Raw genomic sequence first — 20,380 nt, forward strand, 5'->3', positions numbered from 1 at the left:
GATCCTGACCGCCAGTCCCTCGGGACAGCACCCTGTCCTCTTGCCAAGCACCGGCCACTGTAGTTGCAGGGGCTTAGGGTTGCCCAACTCTGCTGTCCCTTACAGCATCCCAGCCCGACAGCTTCCAGGAGGCCCGGCCTGGGGGGCCCGGGGAGGAGCATCAGGCCTCCGGCTCCGGATGGTCCAGCAGCTCCGAGGACTGCAGCCTGGAGGAGCTCCTCTCCGCCGCCTCAGACAGCTATCACCTGCCAGAGCCAGACGACCTGGATGACCCGGAGCTGCTCATGGACCTGAACTCCGGTCAGGAGGAGGAGGAGGCCGAGACCTTCGCCCCCATCTTGGCTTTCCTGGATCACCAGGGTTACGCCGACCACTTGAAGAGCCTCTATGATTTCTCCTTCTCTTTCCTCACGTCTTCCTTTTATAGCTTCTCCGAGGAGGACGAGCTGGTGTTCTACCTGGAGGCCTCCAGGAAGTGGGCCAAGCAGAGCCGCATGACCTGGGCCCATGCCCGGCTCTGCTTCCTCCTGGGCCGGCTGAGTGTCAGGAAGGTCAAGCTCTCCCAGGCCAGGGTGTACTTCGAGGAGGCCATCCACATTCTCAATGGGGCGTTTGAGGACCTATCCTTGGTGGCTGCCCTGTACATCAACTTGGCTGCCATCTACCTGCGGCAGAGGCTAAGGCATAAAGGCTCGGCCCTGCTGGAGAAGGCAGGGGCCCTGCTGGCCTGCCTGCCTGACCGGGAGTCCAGTGCCAAGAACGAGCTTGATGTGGTAGCCTACGTGCTGCGCCAGGGCATTGCGTCGGGCAGCTGCCCCCTGGAGGCCAGGGCCTGCTTCCTGGCCATCCGATTGCTCCTAAGCCTCGGCCGGCATGAGGAGGTCCTGCCCTTCGCGGAACGGCTGCAGCTTCTCTCTGGACACCCTCCCTCCTCGGATGCTGTGGCTACCATCCTGAGTTTTCTGTATGATAAGAAATACCTTCCACACCTTGCAGTGGCCTCTGTCCGGCAGCGTGGTCCCCAGAGTGCGCAAGGGATGTCCCTTCCGATTTGGCAGGTCCACCTGGCCCTCCAGAATGCCACCAAGCTCCTCCGCGTTCCCTCCACAAGCTGGAATGAAGTTTCCTCCCTGGCCTGTCCGGCGCTCAGGCAGGCGCTGGCCGCCTGTGAGGAGCAGGCAGATCGGCGCACCCAGAGGGCCCTGTGTCTCATCCTGTCCAGAGTGTACCTCCAACACAGGTCTCCTGATGGTGCCATCTACTACCTGAGCCAAGCCTTGGTGCTAGGGCAGCTGCTGGGTGAGCAAGAAGCCTTCGAGTCTTCCCTCTGCCTGGCCTGGGCCTATCTCTTAGCCAGCCAGGCGAAGAAGGCTTTGGACATCCTCTACCCACTCCTGCACTCCCTGAAGGAGACAGAGAATGTTATCCAAAAGGGGGTAGTCCAGAACCTTCTGGGACTTGCACTTCAAGGTGAAGGCTGGGTGAACAGGGCAGCCAAGAGCTATCTCCGGGCCTTGAACGGGGCCCAGGAGGTGGGGGATGTGCGTAACCAGGCAGTGACTTTGGCCAATCTTGGCCACCTGTCCCTTAAGTCCTGGGCCCCGCAGCCAGCCAGAGACTATTTCCTGCAGGCCGTCCGACTCTACTGTCAACTCCAGGCCAGTGTGGAGACAGACATGGAATTAGTACAGGTGCTTCTCTGGCTGGCCCAAGTCCTGGTGTGGGGATGCCAGCTGGCCAGTGGGCGCCTTTGTTATGAAATGGCCTTGCTGTTTGGCTTAAGGCATCGGCACCTAAAGAGTGAGTATGTCCCCTGCTGCTGGGCAGCTTGAGAGAAAAATGTTAGAGCACGTTTTGCCCTTTTCCTGTCTCATGTCATCTCATTCATGTCCCTGCTTTATGTTCAGGTCAGCTTCAGGTCACCAAATCCCTCTGCCATTTCTACAGCTCTGTGTCCCCCAACCCCGAGGCATGCATCACCTACCACGAGCACTGGCTGGCCCTGGCTCAGCAACTCAGGGACCGGGAGATGGAGGGGCAGCTGCTGGAGTCCCTCGGGCAGCTGTATCGGAACCTGAACACTGCCAGGTGAGTCTGGGCTTAGGGAAAAGTCCTAGAAATATCCTTTTTTCCTTAAGGAGAAACACTATTCTTTCCCGCAGGTGTCAAGTCCAATGCCCATGGTATGTTTATAGCATCAAGGAGAAGAGCCTGGGCTTTGCAGCTTCAGTGCAAGCCCAGTATCACCATCACTTACTAGCTATGTGGCTTTGGACCAGTTATTTCATTTCTCCAAGCTTCAGCTTCCTCCTCAGTCAAAGAAGGATGATGATGGCATCCATGCTATAGTATTTTTGTGAGGAATGCACATGGACCACTTGGAACAGTGCTTGACACATAGAAAGGGCTCAGGAATGTTGCCTTGGTTACAGTTACCTGTGTTTCCATAACAACCCATCACCTGCCCATGGCTGAGGATGCCTAATGCAGAGAGGTGGCTGTTAGGAACCCTCAGGTCTCCCTCACCTGAAGACAGCTGGTACTAGAGAAAGGACACAAAGTAAATACATCCACTGAAAGTGGGTGTAATTTTTCAAGGTAAAGAAAGTTGTTTGGGCCCTTCCCTTTAAAATTAAACTGAAAATTATAAAACTAAGTTTATTTTCACTTTTTAGCTCAAAGTACTTGGGCTATAACTGCAACTATGCACTAAGTCTTGGAATAAACAACAAAAGGAATGTTGACTATAGCTTAATTGTGTTGACAAAATTGTGTAATAGTATGATGAAACATCCTTTGTTTTGTGGGGTGTTTTTTTTTTTCCAGCACTCTTTTAAAAAGCTTTATTTTTGCAAAAAATATACCAAAACCTATTTTACCCAAAGGCTTCTTTTAACCCTTTGGCATTTAAAGTACTCTCCAGGCGTCCGCCCCTCCTGCTGGTTTTCTCTTGCCTGTCTCCTCGCTGGTCTAATCGGCTTCATCCTCATTTGTCAGGGCCTGTGGCCTGCAGCTCTGCTCTCTAACAAGCCTTTAATTCACTCTATTAAATTCTACATGGTTTGCAAGATACTCAATTGCATTTTGCAACAGATTAGCCTTGTAGCATTGAATTCATAATTATGAATGACTTCTAAAATAGAGCAGAGATAATTGCTAGTGTTGCACAGAGAGAGGTGGCAGAGGAGAAGCTAATTAAATTATAATTTTGCTTTTCTAGGCTACATGGTAGGTAATCTGGTAACCTTAGGCATTTGGATAATCAGATCATAAATAATAAGGATCTCTCTCTCTCTCTCTCTCTCTCTCTCTCTCTCTCTCTCTCTCTCTCTCTCTCTCCCTACCCTCTCTCCCTGCCATCACTCTGTCTTCCTCTCCCTCACCCTTTCTCTCTCTTATAAGAATCAGGAGTCCTGCAATCTCCCTTTATCTATGCCTTCAGTGCCAGGAAGGGAGTTTTTTTTTTTTTTTTTAATCTTTGTAGCATGTGAGGGGACAGGAGACCTGGCCCCAGTGCTGTCCTTGCTTCCATTCCAGGAGACCCTAGGAGCTTGGATGATTCTGGAACAGATCAAGAAGTTAGGCTTGAATTAACCTTCGAGGCAAAACAGTCATGTTCATGGTGCGGCCTCATAGGAATGGGCTTCAGGAAAGTTGGATTTTATGGGACTGGAGCAAGGGTGGCAATATATATGTCAGGTTTATTGCCACCTCTCGCTGTGTACAATTTCAGTGTAAGATTAGTCACTGTTCCCAGCCATCACCTACCCCACTGCCATCCTTTGCCTACCAGCCTCCCTCCCACTGCCAGTTGTCAGAAACCTCTGTGATCTTAGGGGGAAGCCAGAGAGAAAGCCCTGGATGCTGTCAGCACAGATGGAAGAGGCCTTATTTAAGCCAGTGTGAAGGGTCACTGTACTTCTTAGGCGGTGGGGTGACAGAGAGGAGGTGAGAAGTGGGGCTGTAGTTGATCCAAGAAGCGACTGGAGGAAGACGGAAGCCAGGGCTGGGAGTCAGGAAGCAATCCTTCTAGGAGCTGATAACATGTCCTTAACCAAGTAATTTCTGCTCTTGGCTGCCCCATTGATGAGGTTAGATTGATGAGGTGCCTTCCACTTCCAGAATGTAAAGTCGAGGACCAGCCAGCTGTGCTATTCTGACCCTGGCAATAGCCCTTCAGGTACCAGAATGCCTGCTGCCTCCAAAGCATCTTGAGTTCTGGGGACAGATTCTTAAGGTCGTGGGCTTTCTTAGAGGACCTTTTAGATCAGAGACCTAAACTTTGGGGGTTTTGAAAACTCTGTGGTAGGTTCAGAAGGTCATGGTGTGGTGACCATAAGCTCCATGTGGGCAGACATGTCGAGCAGAGAAGTTGGCATTGAGAAACATACAATACATATTTGTGTGGGTCAGCTGAGTAGTTAATTACAGTAGTCTCCCATTACCCCGGTTTTGCTTTCCGCAGTTTCAATGAACCGTAATCAACTGTAGTCCTAATATGTTTAGTGGAAAAGTCCAGAAATGAACTGCATGCTGTTCTGAGTGGCATGACATCTCTCTCTGTGCTCCTCCACCCTTTCTGGGACTTGAATCATACTTGTCCAGTGTTTCCATGCTGTACATGCTACCTGCCCATTTGTCACTTAGTAGTTCTCCTGGTTCTCAGATCGACTGTAGAAGTATCACAGTGCTTGTACTCTAGTAATCCTTATTTTACTTCCTAATGGCCCCAAAGTGCAAAGGTGGTGATGCTGGCAATCTGGATATGCCAAAGAGAAGCCATAAGTGTTTTTGTAATTGAAAAGGTGAATATATATATAGCACAGAACAGTGCATAAATAGGGATCAATACTATCCATAGTTTCAGGTATTCATTGGGGGTCTTGGAACTGGGGGGACTACTTCAGTTATTTAGTGCAGTAGTCTACTAGTTCTAGCTCTTACATTTAAGTCCATCAGTCATTTTGGGTTCATTTTTTTTTTTTATATGGTGTGAGGTAGGATCCAGTTTCATTCTTTTGCATGAATATCCAGTTGTCCAAGTACCACTTGTTGAAAATTCATTTTTCCACATTGAATGTTTTGGGACCCTTGTTGACAATCAATTGACGATAAACATAAGTGTTTATTTCTGGACTCTCAGTTCTATTCTATTGGTCAATATGTCTAGCCTATGCCAGACTATACCATTGTGTTTATTATAGCTTTGTGGTAACTTTTAAATTGGGAAGTGAGTCCACCAAACATGTTTTTCAAGATTGTTTTGGGTCCCTTGCCTTTCCATATGAAATTTAGCATATTTTCAGTTTCTGCAAAGAAGCCAGCTGAGATTTTGATAGGGAGAATGTTGCATCTGTAGAACAATTTGGGTGGTATTGCCATCTTAACAACATCCTGTCTTCGACTTTATGAACATGGATGTCTTTCCATTTACTTAGATCTCCTTTAATCCCTCTCTAGAGTGTTGTAGTTTCTAGATTATACATCTTTCACTTCTTTTGTTAAATTCTATTCTGAAGTAGTTTTTGATGCTGCTATAAATGCAGTTGTCTTCTTAATTTCACTTTCAGATTGTTCATTGACATTTATAGAAATACAGTAGATTTTTGCATGTTAATATTGTATCCTACAACTGTTTATTAGTTCTAATAGTGTGTGTGTGTGTTCCTTATAATTTTCTATATATAAGATCATGTCACATGCATATATAGCTTTACTTCTTCCTTTCCTATCTAGGTGTCTTTTATTTCATTTTTTGTCTTATCACCTTAGAATCTTCAATACAATGTGTAATAAAGGTGGCGAGAGTAGAAATTCTTATGCACCTGATAGTAAGAAGAAAGCTTTCAGATTTTCACCATTAAGTATAAAATTAACTATGAATGTTTCATAAATTCTCTTTTTAGGTTGAGGAATTTCCATTCTATTCTTAGTTCTTTGAATAGAACAATAATTTTTATTATTAAAGAGTGTTAATTTTATTCAAATACTTTTAATGCACCTATTGAACTTATCATGTGAGTTTTTCTTTTATTCTAGTAAATAAGGGTATTGAGTTGATTAATTTTACTATGTGGAACTGATCTTGCCTTCCTGGGATAAATCCCACTTGGTCATGGAGTATAATCCTCTTTATATGCTGCTGGATTCAATTTCCTACTATAGGTGGAATATTTTTACATCTATATTCATAAGAGATATTGATCTGTATTTTTCTTTTCTTGTGATAATGTCATTGTCTGGTTTTGCTATTAGGGTAACACTGGCCTCAATGTGTGCTGGGAAATGTTTCCTCCACTTCTATTTTTTGAAAGAGTTTGTGAAGGATTAGTGTTAATTCTTCTTTAAATGTTTGGTAGAATTCACCAGTGAAGCCATCTGGCCTTGGGCTTTTCATTGTAAGGAGTTGTTTTATTCTTTTTAAAATTAATAATTTAATCTTGTGGTTGTTATAGGTCTATTTAGATGATCTATTTCTTCTTGAACAGTTTGATAGTTTTTATTTTAGGAATATGTCCATTTACCTAGATTGTTTAATATGTTGGAGTACAACTGTTCATAGTATTCCCTTATAATCCTTTTTATTTCTGTAGTTATTTCTGGTAGCAGTAATGTCTCCACTTTAATTCCTAGCTTTTCTCTTACTTTTCTTGATTAGACTAACTAAAGATTTGACTCTTAAGTTTTTTTTTTAAAAGAACCAATTATTTTATTTTGTTGATTTTCTCTTTTTTATTGTCTATATTATTTATATCTGATTTAATATTTATTATTTTCTTTCTCCTGCTTGCTTTGGGTTTACTTTGCTTTTCTTTTTCAAGTGTCTTAAGGTGGAATGTTAGGTTACTGATTTGAGATCTTTATTCTTTTTTAATATAAATATTTATAGCTATAAATTTCTCTCTGAGCACTGATTTTATTCCACTCACTCCAGTTTTGGTATGTGGAATTTTTGTTTTCATTCATCTAAAAGTATTTTCTAATATCGCTATTTTTCTGGTTGTTACCTTGGGGATTATAATTAACATCTTCATTTATAACGATCTTATACATTTCCTGGACATGCACACAGTTTTGCACATTCAGATGGTCTTCTAGATTCCTGGAAATATGCTGGAGCTTTTCAGTGCCTTCTATGGACAGCTCATTCCCCAACTTTTCCTTTTATTTGTTGTCTTTTTTTCAGCTTCTTCTTTGCTCCAGATGTTTTCACCATCTCAGGCAGCAGCAGTGTTAAACAATTGCTGCTGATCCTTTTGGGCAAACACCCCAGGGAAAGGGTTATCTGCACTGAGTGAGCTCTGAGTCAGGTTAAATAAAAACAAGCCCTGTGAGTGAAGGCTTACAGGGAAGGAACTTCCAGACTTGTCAAATAGTGACAGTTCCCTGGGGAATTCCAAACTCACTGTGTCCCCTCCAGTGGCTGCGGGAGGTTGCTGGTTTTTCCAGCTACTGTGATTGCCAAGTGTTTGGTTTTTAGGGCTGCCACAGAGCTGTGGAGAGGAGATACCTCTAGAGCAGTGGTTCTCAACCTTTCTAATGCTGCGACCCTTTAACACAGTTCCTCATGTTGTGGTGACCCCCAACCATAAAATTATTTTCGTTGCTACTTCATAACTGTAATTTTGATACTGTTATGAATCAAAGGTTCTCAACCTGTGGGTCCAGGTTCTCAACCGCTAGCAAGGTCACCTAAGACCATCGGAAAACACAGATATTTACATTACGATTCATAACAGTATCAAAATTATAGTTATGAAGTAGCAACGAAAATAAATTTGTGGTTGGGGGTCACCACAACATGAGGAACTGTGTTAAAGGGTCATGGCATTAGAAAGGTTGAGAACCACTGCTCTAGAGCCGTGGTCGGCAAACTGCGGCTCGCGAGCCACCTGCGGCTCTTTGGCCCCTTGAGTGTGGCTCTTCCACAAAATACCACCGCCTGGGTGAGTCTATTTTGAAGAAGTGGCATTAGACGAAGTTTAAGTTTAAAAAATTTGGCTATCAAAAGAAATTTCAATCGTTGTACTGTTGATATTTGGCTCTGTTGACTAATGAGTTTGCCGACCACTGCTCTAGAGCAAGTTAAAAAGCTATGACACTCACTATTCTTAACACGATTCAGCTGTTTTCTTGAATAAACTCTCCTCAAATTGTTATAAACCTTCGGTTAACTTCCAGAGTTCTGAAAAAATTGATTGTGACAATTTTTGCCTGTGTTCTCTTTGGTTTTTCCAGGAGAGTGGATTTTTGGAGGTCTTTACTCAATTGTTCTGATCCAAATTAGGCTTTTTAAAATCCTAACATTCTATAATTCTAAAATTATGGATTTTTATTTGTATAATTGGGAGAAATAAACATTCACTTCTGCTTTACCTTCAATGAGTGATACTAAGAGGAAGACCATGAGGTACCTTAAGTGACGGGAAACCTCTGCAAACATAAGGTCATTATCCCTTTATACTAGTAGAATGCTCAGGTTATCAAGGAGAACGCGTTATGAGGCTGTGTTTATTTAGCATGTATAAATCACCCACTTCTGTAGAGCACTCAAGAAAAAAAGAGAACAAAGACCAGTTAACAGACATAGAAAAACAAGTGTTTCCATGCACCCAGGGGTGATTACTGTAAGTTAGCACTAAGCTTCCTGGTGGCTGAGGTAAAAGGGGAAAGCCACATGTGGTTCACAGTGCTTCCTAAAAGAACAGAAGCAATACCTGTTGGAGCACATTTTTTCTTGGCACTGATTTCTAGGGGGAATTTATTAAGTGGGTTTTGATGTAATGGACACTTTTTTTTTTTTCAACTGAACTTCCCTCAGGGATTTCCATTTCACAAAGCTCAGAGCCACCGCAGGCAAAGGCAAGCAGTGCTCACAGGTGAGACGGCAGGCATCTGCAAGGCTAGGTTTGGAGAGGAAGGAAGGAGCACCAACAGCGAAGGGTCAGGGAAGACCTCATGAAGCTCATAGCATGTGAGGATGCCCTTGAGGGAGAAGTAAGGTTTTGAAAGTGAAGAAGGACAAAAGAATGGAATTTGGGGTGGAAGGAGTAGCAGTAGCAATGGAAACGTGGGGAAGGTGGGGACACATTTGAATGTTCCAGTGCAGTAGAAAAATGGATGGACCATGGGTCAGTAATAACAATGATAACTAAAATTTAAATATTTATCAAGTGTTTACTCTGAGCATTCTTGTTTTATTATTATATTTAAACCTTACAACAGTCCTCCAAGGCAGGTACAATTACATCCCCATTTTACAGATGGGGAAACAAGGCACAGAGAAGTCCTGTACTTTCTCACAGCTAGTTAAGGCAGAGCCGGGGTTCAAATCACACCCACACCTTCCTGTGTGACCTGAAACAATGTTGTTCCCCTCCGCCCCCCTGAGAGCCTCAGTTTCTCCCTGTGCTAAGGGACTCTGAGGCCCTTTGGACCCTCCCACCTTATGAGTCCATGTTGCCCCTCAGGTCCCTAAGGAGGTCCCTCACCTGCATCAAGGAGAGCCTGCGGATCTTCATCGATCTGGGCGAGGAGGACAAGGCTGCTGAGGCCTGGCTCGGGGCTGGGCGTCTCTACTACCTCATGCAGGAGGACGAGCTGGTGGAGCTGTACTTGCAGGTGGGTCTCCTGCAGAGCTCATCTGCTGACCTGGGCCAACGGGGGAGGCAGCTGCACCCCCAGAGGGACCATCAGGAGCTATAGAGAGGTGATGGCCTCTCCTTGGAGGGGAAGTCAACACTGGGCTGCTCCCTGGACACAGGCGGGAACCAGGGCAGTCTGGCAGGCTGCACACAGGTGGCAAAGGGCCAGTCCCAAGTCCATATACACATGGAAGCTCCCAAAGAACGTGGTGGGGTGGGAGACTCCCTCACCTGAATGCCAAGCACGTCCATCCTTCCAAAGCTTGACACACACCTTGCCTTCAAGGTTGTGCTGCAATATGGGGCGAGGTTGATGTGTGTGGAGTGTTAACATTATTGTTCTCAAACCGTGTGGCCTTGGACTGGCTACATGAGCTCTCCAGGCTTCAGTTTCTTCATGGGTGAACCCAATCTCTAGTAAGGATTAGGTATATCACTTGTATAGTAAATGCATATGCATAGTAAGCAGTACTAAGTCTTAGGGCTTCGTAAGTGGTATTTAATTATTATTACTATTATCGCAAATACTGACATCATGATGGTATGTAAGATTTGTTCCATCAAAAATATGCTCATTATCTTTGCTTACTTCCCATTTCTTATTTTCTTCCTTTTTATTCCCCCTTACTCCATTAGTTAAACTCACAGAAACTCACTCGCACTGAGACTGAAGGTTGTATAACAGTGATTGAATGCACAGGAGACTTTGGTAAACACATCACAGGCATGATGTAGACTAATCCTCATTACAAATGCAGCAGGAATTTCTATTGAAATTCCCATTTTACAGATGAGGCTCAATGAGGCCGAGTAACTTGCTCAAGATGATACATGTAGTAAGTGGTGGAAGTGGCCCCCTGGCTGTGTGAAGTAAAGCTTTCACTCTCAGACTCCATTCTGCTTTGGCATTTTAGAGCTGGAAGGATTTTCAGAGCAGATAATTCAATCTTGCCTCTCACTGTTGGGGAGACGGAGGCCCAGAGGAAGCTGTTCGGGGTGGCAGCAGAGCCTCTGACTCCAGGATTCCATCTCACCGCCCCCTGTCTGTGTCGCTGCATGTGCGGTAACAGTAACTGTGGGGTGTTTCCCCAGCGAGAACTGGTCCCAGGCCCACCCAGCCCCAGCCTGCCACCTACCTTGGCCTTCTGCAGGTCATTGCCACGGAAGTGAATCCTCTCTGTCTGGGCTGAGCTCCCCCAGCTGTGCTGTCGTGCGTTCTTCACTCGTCACCTTCCATGTCATGTTCTGTTTCGATGCAACATAGACTAGCCTGTTAGAGAGAAGGAGGCCATGGAGGCTAGGAGAAGGGTACTGGGCCAGGAGACACTAGCATTTGTTTGCCACTAACCACTGACGTGAATGTGGAGAGGTTTCTTAATATTTCTGAGCCTCAGTTTCTCCATCTGGAAAGTGCAGGTTTTGGATGAAATCACTGCTTCCCAAAGTCCAGTCATTCATACAAAAAGTTCACGGTTTTGCCGTATCCATGTACTATTTATATCACTATATACTTACTTTTTTCTGATTTCACTTCCAGTTGACTTAGTGTTGTACACTAAACAATGCTATCTGAAGTCACAGGTTTTAATGTATTATTAGTCTTTTTTTTCTTAAAACACATTAAAATAAATACTTGCAGATTAAAACATAAAATGTTATGTGTACTGCTGAAAATTATTCTAGGGCCATACGATGTAATCTCTCCTACAATGACAGGGAAATGCTGGGCTAGAGAATCTCAAGGTCTTCCTGCAGCTCTATGAGTGTGGAGGACAATGTGGGGTTCTGGGGACGCCGCAGAGGGTTAAGCTAGGTGGTCAGGCTTTCACTCCTGCCAGTCCTGTGGACGCTTGAAGTCCTTCTCTCTGTCTTTGACAGTTGTCTCTGTCCCACCCAGGCAGCCATCCAGAAAGCGCTGAAGCCAGAAGAGCCCTCTCTGGCCCTCAAGCTCTATGAAGAAGCAGGTGATGTGTTCTTCAATGGGACCCGCCACAGGCATCGAGCGGTGGAATATTACCGAGTAAGTCCCAGGCCGCACAGTGTGCCCTCCAGGCCCTGGCACAAACCTGGGAGAGGCCATATGGACTTTAGCCTGGACCTGCCTTCCCCTCTTTTGCTGATATTTCTTTTCCTTCTCTTTGTTGATGTAAAAAACATCCAAGTCTGGAGAGAATTTTTATGAGTTTATTGAGCCAAATTGTTAACAATTCCTGGGAAGCAAAATCTCAACAGATTGAGAAAATGCTCCAAAAAAAAAAAAAATGGCAGTTTTGAGCTTATTTTATACATTAGAATCAAAGGAGGAGGCGTAAGGGAATACGTGAAATCCGTTGATGGGAGATTAAGGGGACAGGAGAAGGCAAAACAGGAAAATCTCTGGGATTGGATAAAAAAACAGAGAGACACATATTTCTTTGACATTGGTGGGTACAGGATAGTTAATATTTGCAGCACATGAGATGGTATTGGGGGAACAAGATAACAATGAGGAGTTCTGTGGTCTTCTAGTTTGTGGATGTGCCCTAAGGGGTCTGGAAAAAGGAGATTACCCTGACATTTCGAAGGTATGTTATCCTAGATGCAAAAAGACAATAGACAGATTCACTTAAGGTTAAGATTGACCTTTGCCAAGGAAGCTACAGGCCTAGGATGTGACTACCGCTGTGACCCACTTTTAGTGAGGAATTTTTGTGTTCAGACCATCCCATGTGGTTACTTTTCGTCTCTGAGTTTGTAGGGCCCACCATGCAGGCCTGCCCTGAGTGTGTAGGATATGTGGCCCCTTTTTCTCCACACCTTGCTCATCCTGTGCCTACATACTTTCGCTCTCTTCAATCTGGCAGGCTCTCAAAGAAGGAGCTGATGAACTCTGTCCTTCTCAGGCTTGGAGAACAGGCCATAAAAATTGCACCTCTCAGGTGCCTGGTGCTTCACAGTGTGTAGCACACTTATCTGTTTACCAGAATGCTCCCAGGCACCCCTGGAGGCAGGTGGGAGATGGCTGGCCCATGGAGGAACACATCTGTTTTACTATGTTTTTATCAAGAATAACACCAGCTCATCAAGCCCACGATTTCACAGACATCGCTGCAAAGAATGAGACAAGATAATAAAAGGGAGTTGATTTAATAAATAATACTAATAAATAAATGTCTAGATGTTAAGCAGATATGTCAAAAATCATAATTTTTGTCACCAACTGAAGTTGTAAGCATTATATTCTTTGATCCTAAAATCTCACTTATGCAGATATTAATTCATTGGCTTATTCAGTTGATTAATCACTCATCAAACATTTGTGAGTCACCCACTATGTGCCCGGCACTGAACAAGGAACATGACCCTGACTATTGAGGGGCTCATTGTCATACGCATTTTTATAGATGAGAACACTAAGGCTCAGAGAGATGACGTGACCTGCCTAACATTCTGTCATAATAAAAATAATAGAAAGGACCATTAGTTGGGCACTCTCATCCTACACGCATATGTACTTTGTAGATTAGCGCTGTGGGTGCTGAGGGAGCACATGGCTGGGAGGTAACTTTCCTGCTCTCCGTTTTCCCAAACTTAGGAGGCCCGATGACCTCTAGTCCTTCCACCTCTCAGATCTGGTCAGAGCAACCAAGAGCCAGGACCTAGAATGTGAGCTGAGAAAACCCATGTGTGGACGACCAAGTCCCTTAGCTTTAGTCGCTACCATCCCCCAACCTAGCAACGTGAGCCTCCTGGAGTATGGTGCACACGGGTCATTCCTGGGAGACTGAGATTCCTATGCCTCTCTTCGCAGGCGGGGGCCGTCCCTTTAGCGAGGAGGATGAAGGCCGTGAGAACCGAGCTCCGGATTTTCAACAAGCTGACTGAGCTGCAGATCAGCCTGGAAGGCTACGACAAGGCTCTGGAGTTTGCTACCCTGGCAGCCAGGCTCAGCACAGTCACAGGTAGGTGGTCCTGCACTGAATGGGAGGGGCAGACCACCCCCCCCCCCCCGGGAACCCCCCCGCCCTCCGCCAAGGAGGTGCAACAAGGCGGCCACAGCACAGGCTCTGGAGTCAGACTGCATGGGTTCATGTTCTAGATCAACTGCAGGAAGACCTTAGCTAAGTGAGCGGCTGGAGTCTCAGGATTAAAAGTAGTAGCCACCTCGTGCAGTTGTTATGAAGACCAATGATTGTCCACATAAACCTGCAGCACAGTGCTTGGTACCTAACTCACCCACTAAGTGTGACCTGTGTGGCTCTAATTCTTAGATTATCATGGGTGTTATTTCCCAGCACAGGGCAAATTGTATTTAATTCTATGTCTGGGCGTTGCCTTGCAGCAAAGAAACTGTGCCCTAAATGTTTAATTGGTTGATTGTGAGTCAAATGCATATTTTCCCCCAAAGAATTGACATGTAAATGAAGGTCAGAATCCCATTAACTTAACTCACCCTGTACCCACAAATAGTTTGCATTTACCACAAAAGTTAGTGGGAAACAGTCTAAGTCACTAAAACAGAAAGAAGGGAGATTAAAAAAAAGATTTAAAAAAACCCCCACATTTGGAATGCTGGTGCCTGAGGGAAAGCAGGTTTGGTTAGAGGCAATTAGATGTGGAAGCAAGTGCAGTCTTCCCTGAGGATGCCAGAGGAGACTTCTGGGCATGCTCAAGGGCATGGGATGTTGATACTACTGGACATTATTGTGTCTAATTGCACTTCAGAGCTCGCTCTCTCCTCCTCCTATCTTTTTCTTTATGCAAAAAACCCCTGAGCGGCTGTCTGCTGATCTCAGGAGAGGCCTTGGGGGCGCCAGGCAGTGCCTCTGGGCGCACTCTTTATCCTCCCCTGGGCAGAGCTGAAGGGAGACTGTTTGCCACTCTTTTATGCTTCCCTGTGACTGCATTTGTCCCTATCAGAATTATCTCTCCCTTGGATTTTCTATTATAATTTGGGCTTTTGGCTCTTTAAATCTTAAAAGTGATGTTTTTAGATTGCATCAAACAGCCACCTTGCAAATATGCCACTCCCTCCCCTCCCCCTGCTCCCCAAACCACCCATTGGAAGCCTTTGTTCTCTTTAAAAGGCCACTTTGTTATTGAAACAACAAACCCACCCAAAACCAAAACAACATGATCTAGGCTCCCTAGAGCAGAGGCTCCATAGTGTGGGTGACTGGAGAGCAGGTCTCTGTGGCTTCCCGAGCTGGTGAGGGACAGTGCTGACAGCCCAGAGCCCTCAGGATAGCCCATGTGCGGAGCTGACAAGTGTTAATCTCATTGTAAAGAATCCGTAGCTGTTTCAGCAAGCTCATCTTGTCACCACGCCCCCCGCAGGAATTTGGAAATAATTATTTCGCAGAATCTCAGGTGAAGGTGACACCTGTAATAAGGAGAATGTTTCCTTCAGGAATCATTCCAGAAAATCTTGACCAGTGCACTCTCAGACAGCTCTGTGTCTTCTTTTGTAGCACTTATCCTGGGTGTAATTTTACTTTTGTTTGTGGGATTATTTACAGAAGGTTTGTGTCCTATGAGACAGTAGCCCTCGTGAGGGCAGGGGCCTGCTCTGCTTTGTTCCTCATGTCCCGAGCACAGTCCCTGACCCCTAGCAGACCTCCACAGAATTGTGCAGAGTGAATGAGGGGATGAATGATGGGAAGCGCTGGCTGCCGGCGTCTTGCTCAGTCTTCTGATTCCCAGGAGATCAGAAGCAGGAGCTGGTGGCCTTCCACCGTCTGGCCACGGTGTACTACTCCCTGCACATGTATGAGATGGCCGAGGACTGCTACCTGAAGACTCTGTCCCTCTGTCCAGCGTGGCTGCAGAGCCCCAAGGAGGCCTTGTACTATGCAAAGGTATATTGTCGCCTGGGCCGACTCACGTTCTACCAGCTGAAGGTAAGAGTCAGACTTCTAAGATCAGGTGAGAGCTGCCATTCAGCCATGTTCTTCCCAGACCCTGAGCCTTCAGGGTAGAGCTGAGATGGCCCCAAGGGGGAGTCCTGTCTCAAAGGGTGGGGACCGACTCCACTGGGGACCAATGCCCCTTCGCCCCCATGGAGAGCTCAAAGGTTCCTCCCATCTCTGAGGGCAGATGATATAGCTCCTCTTTCTCCTTGCTCTGCTCTGAGTCCTGTGACCACTTTATCTATCAGGCACAATGGACCCATTGCCTGGTTCGAGATCCTGTGAAAATATAAGAGACCCAAAACAAACGCTCCAAAAGAAAAAGAAAAATTAATGCTTACCTGTATGTCCACAAGATGTTATAGGTTAACTAGTCCATTGCAACTCACTTATAAAGTTATGTAAACTACATTTTAGGAGAAATCTGGGTACAGGTTAATATGTTTGAGACAATGAGGAGTGGGGTCTTCGAATGCCAGCATGCCTAGGCTTGTGGAAGGTCTTAGTCCTGATTCTCCTGTTTGCTCTGCTGCAGTTGAACCCAGGGCTTGCTTTCCCCGCCTCTTCTAGAACTGTGCTGGTGATCTGAAGCTGTTACACTTCTGGCTCAAATCTTGTCCCCAGTCATTGGCTTCCCTTTGCCAGAGGTCCAGTCTGCTCCAGCATAAGTCTTAATCTCTTAATAAGGTGGCTTCCGAGTCGCCTGCTTTTGGTCCCAGGGGATCCTCAGGGCAACTCTGCTGTCCTTTTCTTCTTTGCCAGACGGTTTCTGGCCTGAGTTAATTATTCAGTTATGAGGGTTGATGGGAACCAGACATCCCTTGTTGAGTCTCACCCGAAGCAGATCTGCGCCTCATCCCCACCCTGTAGGGAGGGAGGCCTGGGCAGTGGAGGCCCCCAGCCATTGTGCCTCTGCCCACAGCTCCCAGCAAGTGGCTCAGAGACAAAGTGCATGATGGGATTGTGTCAACTAAAGGCTCTACAGCTGCCAGGGGAAGAACTCAACTCCAACTTGCTTAACACGTTAAGCGCCCAGCCTGTTTTGTCTTCCGGACAGAAAGTATAGTGTCACCTACTGGTGACTGACTGGGTGCTTAATGTGTTAAGCGAAAGAGACAATTTGTTGGCTTAAACAACGGGGAATTTCAGGAATAAATTCAGTTTCCCATCATGCATTCCCTGCCTCTCTCTATCTGTTGGCTTTGTATGCTTCTCCTTCACCAGGTTTCTTAGTCCCCCCCCTCCCCCCGCCCCGGCCCTCGATTGGCAGGCCCAAGCCCATATCTAAAAGGGTAAGGGACCATTTTCTCTGCTAGGTCACACTGGAAGGCCTTGGGGAGGGACTGAGATAGGTCAGCTTGAGTCATTTATACCTTCCTGAAGCACTGTGCCAAGGGGATGCTGCTTCGTGATTGGCTGACCCTGGTTAAGGTGCCACCCCTGTGCTTGGGGAGGAGGGGAGGAGCTCCCCCAGGAACCAGGAGAGGGATGAAGGTATGTGGGGAGACACAGCTAGGGCTGCCAGCACTGCCTCCCAGCCTCTCCTGGAAATGCTGCTAATGCTGTCTCTTCTTTGCCCTGTGCCCTGGGGTTAGGATGCCCACGATGCCACTGAGTACTTGTGGCTGGCCCTGGCGGCAGCGGCCCTGCTGGGTGACGAGGAGCTGCAGGACACCATCAGGAGCAGGCTGGACAGCATCTGCCAGAGCCCCCTGTGGCTCAGCAGCCCTTCCGGGCGCTCCGCAGAGAGGGCACGGTGGCTGAGTGGCGGGGGCCTGGCCCTCTGAGGAGCGCTGGCCCAGCTCTGACCATGCCAGAAGTGCCTCCCTGCCTTAGGCTCCTGGATACTAATTGGAGGGTCTAAGTCATCACCTGGCCCAGCCCCTCATTTTACAGGGAGAAGAGGGGCTCATTCTGGGCTGGCCACACAGCGGAGGGAGATGGAGCCGGGAGAGAAGTCTGGGCTGTGGGTCCAGCGCCTTCCCAGTTGACAGTGGCCCTTCCACACAGCTGGCCTCGGAAATGCACTTTCTTGACACACGATTCTCCTGGAGAAAATGAGGAACCGTGCCCCTGGGAAGCCTCGCTCCTTCCCTGGGAAATCAGGAACTGGCTGGGAGGAGGAGGCAAGCGATTGGACTTGGCTGCCTCACTGACTTTGCTCAGGGAAAGACCCCTCCCCTTGCCCGTGGAGGGGCCTGGGGAGCGGCAGGTGGGACTGCTCTTAGCCCAAAAGACACAGCCTCAGAATGGCCCCTGGAAGGCATAGGCGTGTGGTCGAAGGCAGGTTCACTGTCTCCATTCTGCCCCGAGGCTCTGCGCCCCCATCCCAACCCCCAGGAACCAGAGGAAGCTTCCCAAGGGCCAGGATGTAAAAATCGAGCCCTAAGAAAGCTATGACGTAGATGACATGTAAATAGTGTATATTATTAAATATTGCCCATTTGCATTTGCACAGACATTTGTCTCCTTTGTCATAGGGAGAGTGGGGAGGGGAGACCTGAAGGCTGGGTGTCATGATTTCAGGGCAGCTCCCTGACAAAGCATCTCTATTAGTATCTGTCACCGCATGACACGCGCAGTGGCTGGGAGCATCATTATCTCAGTTTCTGTTGGAGGGCAGGGATCCAAGTGTGACCTGGCTCAGAGTGGCTCCCAAGGCTCCAGTCCAGGTGTCGGCCATGGCTGCAGTCTCCTCAGGCTCAACGAGGGAAGAATCCACTTTCAAACTCACTCACGTCATGCTGGCTGGAGGCAGAGCCTTGCTCACTGTTGGCCCAGGGCTGCCCAGGCTCCTGGCTTCATCAGTGAGTGAGCGAGAGAGGAAAGTCACAGGCTTTGCACGACCTAACCTCAGAAGGAACATCCACTTATTTTTGCCTTTTCTGTTCTTATAAGTGAGTCACCAGGTCCAGCCCACACGAAAAGGGAGGGTGTGCATCCCAGGAGGTGGGCATCACTGGGGGCCATTCAGGAGCTGCCTGCCCCCATAGTGCTGATCCAGTAGGTCTGGGAGATGCCCAGGAATGTGCAACTCCAGTGACCCTGACGCAGGTGGTTCACCCTCGCCCTCAACTGTGGGAACACACAAGAAGACCCAGCCGTGGGGCTCCCCACCTGATGCCCAGCAGCTTCGATTTTGCTGCCAGACCCTCTGCCCTTAATTTCTAGCTTCCTGGGCCAACCATATGGTTGGTGGTGTGTTGGGATGGGAAGCGGGTGGTGAATTGAATCAACGTTGCATCCTTTAGTTACCAAGCTTGCATACACTCCATACCTCTCATTTTCTCTTAGGAGCGTGCTTGGTTGTCAAAACACTCTCCACAGATTGTTTTTCTCCAGGAAGGAAATGAAGTGGCCTCATCCAATACCATGTAAAATAGATGTGGTTTTGTTCCCATCACAAACCATAAAATCCCGAGCAGGGAGGGAAGCTGTGGAGGAGGCTAGCCTTCCACGCGGAGACCTTTCAGCAATATTCCTGGGAGCTGACCAGGGGCGTGTGCGTCCCAGAGCCGCTGTGCATCTTACAGGTAAAGAAGGTGCTTGGCCCTCGAACAGGTGCTGTGACCATTCGCCATCTGACTCAGGTTACAGACCCTCTCCCCTTACCACTGACCCGTCCGTCACTCCTGGACAGATGCCAGTTTCTGTCGCTCTGACGGTGTGGTTCCCGTAACTGCAGCAGGCCTCTGGGATTGGCTGGTGGGCATACAGAGGGATGTGATGGTACTTAATGTTATTTCAATGTTGTGTGAGGATTTTACTTTTCCTGAGCCACCACATTTTACCTTTGGCTCATAGTGGACTTATGATCAATTGAAACATCACACATGACCATCTGTTTGACCAGATCTTTCTCAATTGCTACATATGAAATTTACACACACACACACACACACACACACACACACACACATCTTACCTAATAATAGACAAACATGTAAATTTACCATACCTCCACTACGCCCACAACCAATCCGAGTGAGTATGCAAATTAGAAGGCCAAAGATGGCAGCCTCCCAGCTGCTCCAGGTGTGAAGTGGCCAGGCGGGGCAGGAGGCCTGCTATGAGAGGAAGGGTGGGGGCGAAGGGATCTACAGGAGTGGAGTGCCACAGCGAGGACAAGACTGTAGACTCCGGAGTCTGCAGTGAAGAGGAAGATGGCAGACTCCAGCCGGAGTCTGCAGCAAAGACAAAGACGGCAGAGTCTGGCTGGAGCGAAGGCCTGGGTCCTGGGTGCCAGAGGAAAACCGGTGCTGGAAGCCAAGGGAAGGAAGGCCTATTGCACGAATCTCTTCATGCACCGGGCCTCTAATATATATACACACACACACACACACACACACACACACACACACACACTGAGTGGCCAGATTATTATGATCTCTGAACGCATAATAATCTGGCCACTCAGTGTGTATGTGTGTGTGTGTGTGTGTGTGTGTGTGTGTGTGTGTATATATATGTGTATATATATATATATATATATATATATATATGTGTGTGTGTGTGTGTGTGTGTATATATATATATATATATATATATATATATATATATATATATTTATATTAGAGGCCCGGTGCATGAATTCGTGCATGGTTGGGGTCCAGTCAGCCTGGCCAGGGGGAGGGGACATGGGCGGTTGGCCAGCCTGCCTGCTGGTCGAACTCCTGGTTGAGGGGACAATTGGCATATTAGCCTTTTATTATATAGGATATACACTGAGTGGCCAGATTATTATGCGTTCAGAGATCATAATAATTGGGCCACTCAGTGTGTGTGTGTGTGTGTGTGTGTGTGTGTGTGTGTGTGTGTATATATATATATATATATATATATATATAT

At 47.0% G+C, this 20,380-nt stretch overlaps 1 protein-coding gene across 5 annotated transcripts in view; it reads left to right on the forward strand.

The window, feature by feature from the left end:
• The window catches only part of SH3TC2 (SH3 domain and tetratricopeptide repeats 2), a 53,312-nt gene extending 35,325 nt beyond the window's left edge, over nt 1–17,987 (forward strand). For 2 of the 5 annotated variants that reach the window (XM_080673822.1, XM_080673824.1), the window contains 7 exons: nt 106–1,800; nt 1,908–2,088; nt 9,471–9,621; nt 11,542–11,664; nt 13,435–13,585; nt 15,327–15,523; nt 17,128–17,987. In XM_080673822.1, coding sequence (XP_080529948.1) covers nt 106–1,800; nt 1,908–2,088; nt 9,471–9,621; nt 11,542–11,664; nt 13,435–13,585; nt 15,327–15,523; nt 17,128–17,319 — 2,690 coding nt within the window. In that variant the 3' untranslated portion in view covers nt 17,320–17,987. The remainder of the gene's footprint in view (nt 1–105; nt 1,801–1,907; nt 2,089–9,470; nt 9,622–11,541; nt 11,665–13,434; nt 13,586–15,326; nt 15,524–17,127) is intronic. The other 3 variants (XR_013960879.1, XR_013960880.1, XM_080673823.1) reach the window with 3 other exon arrangements.
• Nucleotides 17,988–20,380: the final 2,393 nt, after the last annotated feature.

This window comes from Plecotus auritus, assembly GCF_963455305.1.
Source record: "Plecotus auritus genome assembly, chromosome: 6".
NCBI classification, from domain to species: Eukaryota; Metazoa; Chordata; class Mammalia; order Chiroptera; family Vespertilionidae; genus Plecotus; species Plecotus auritus.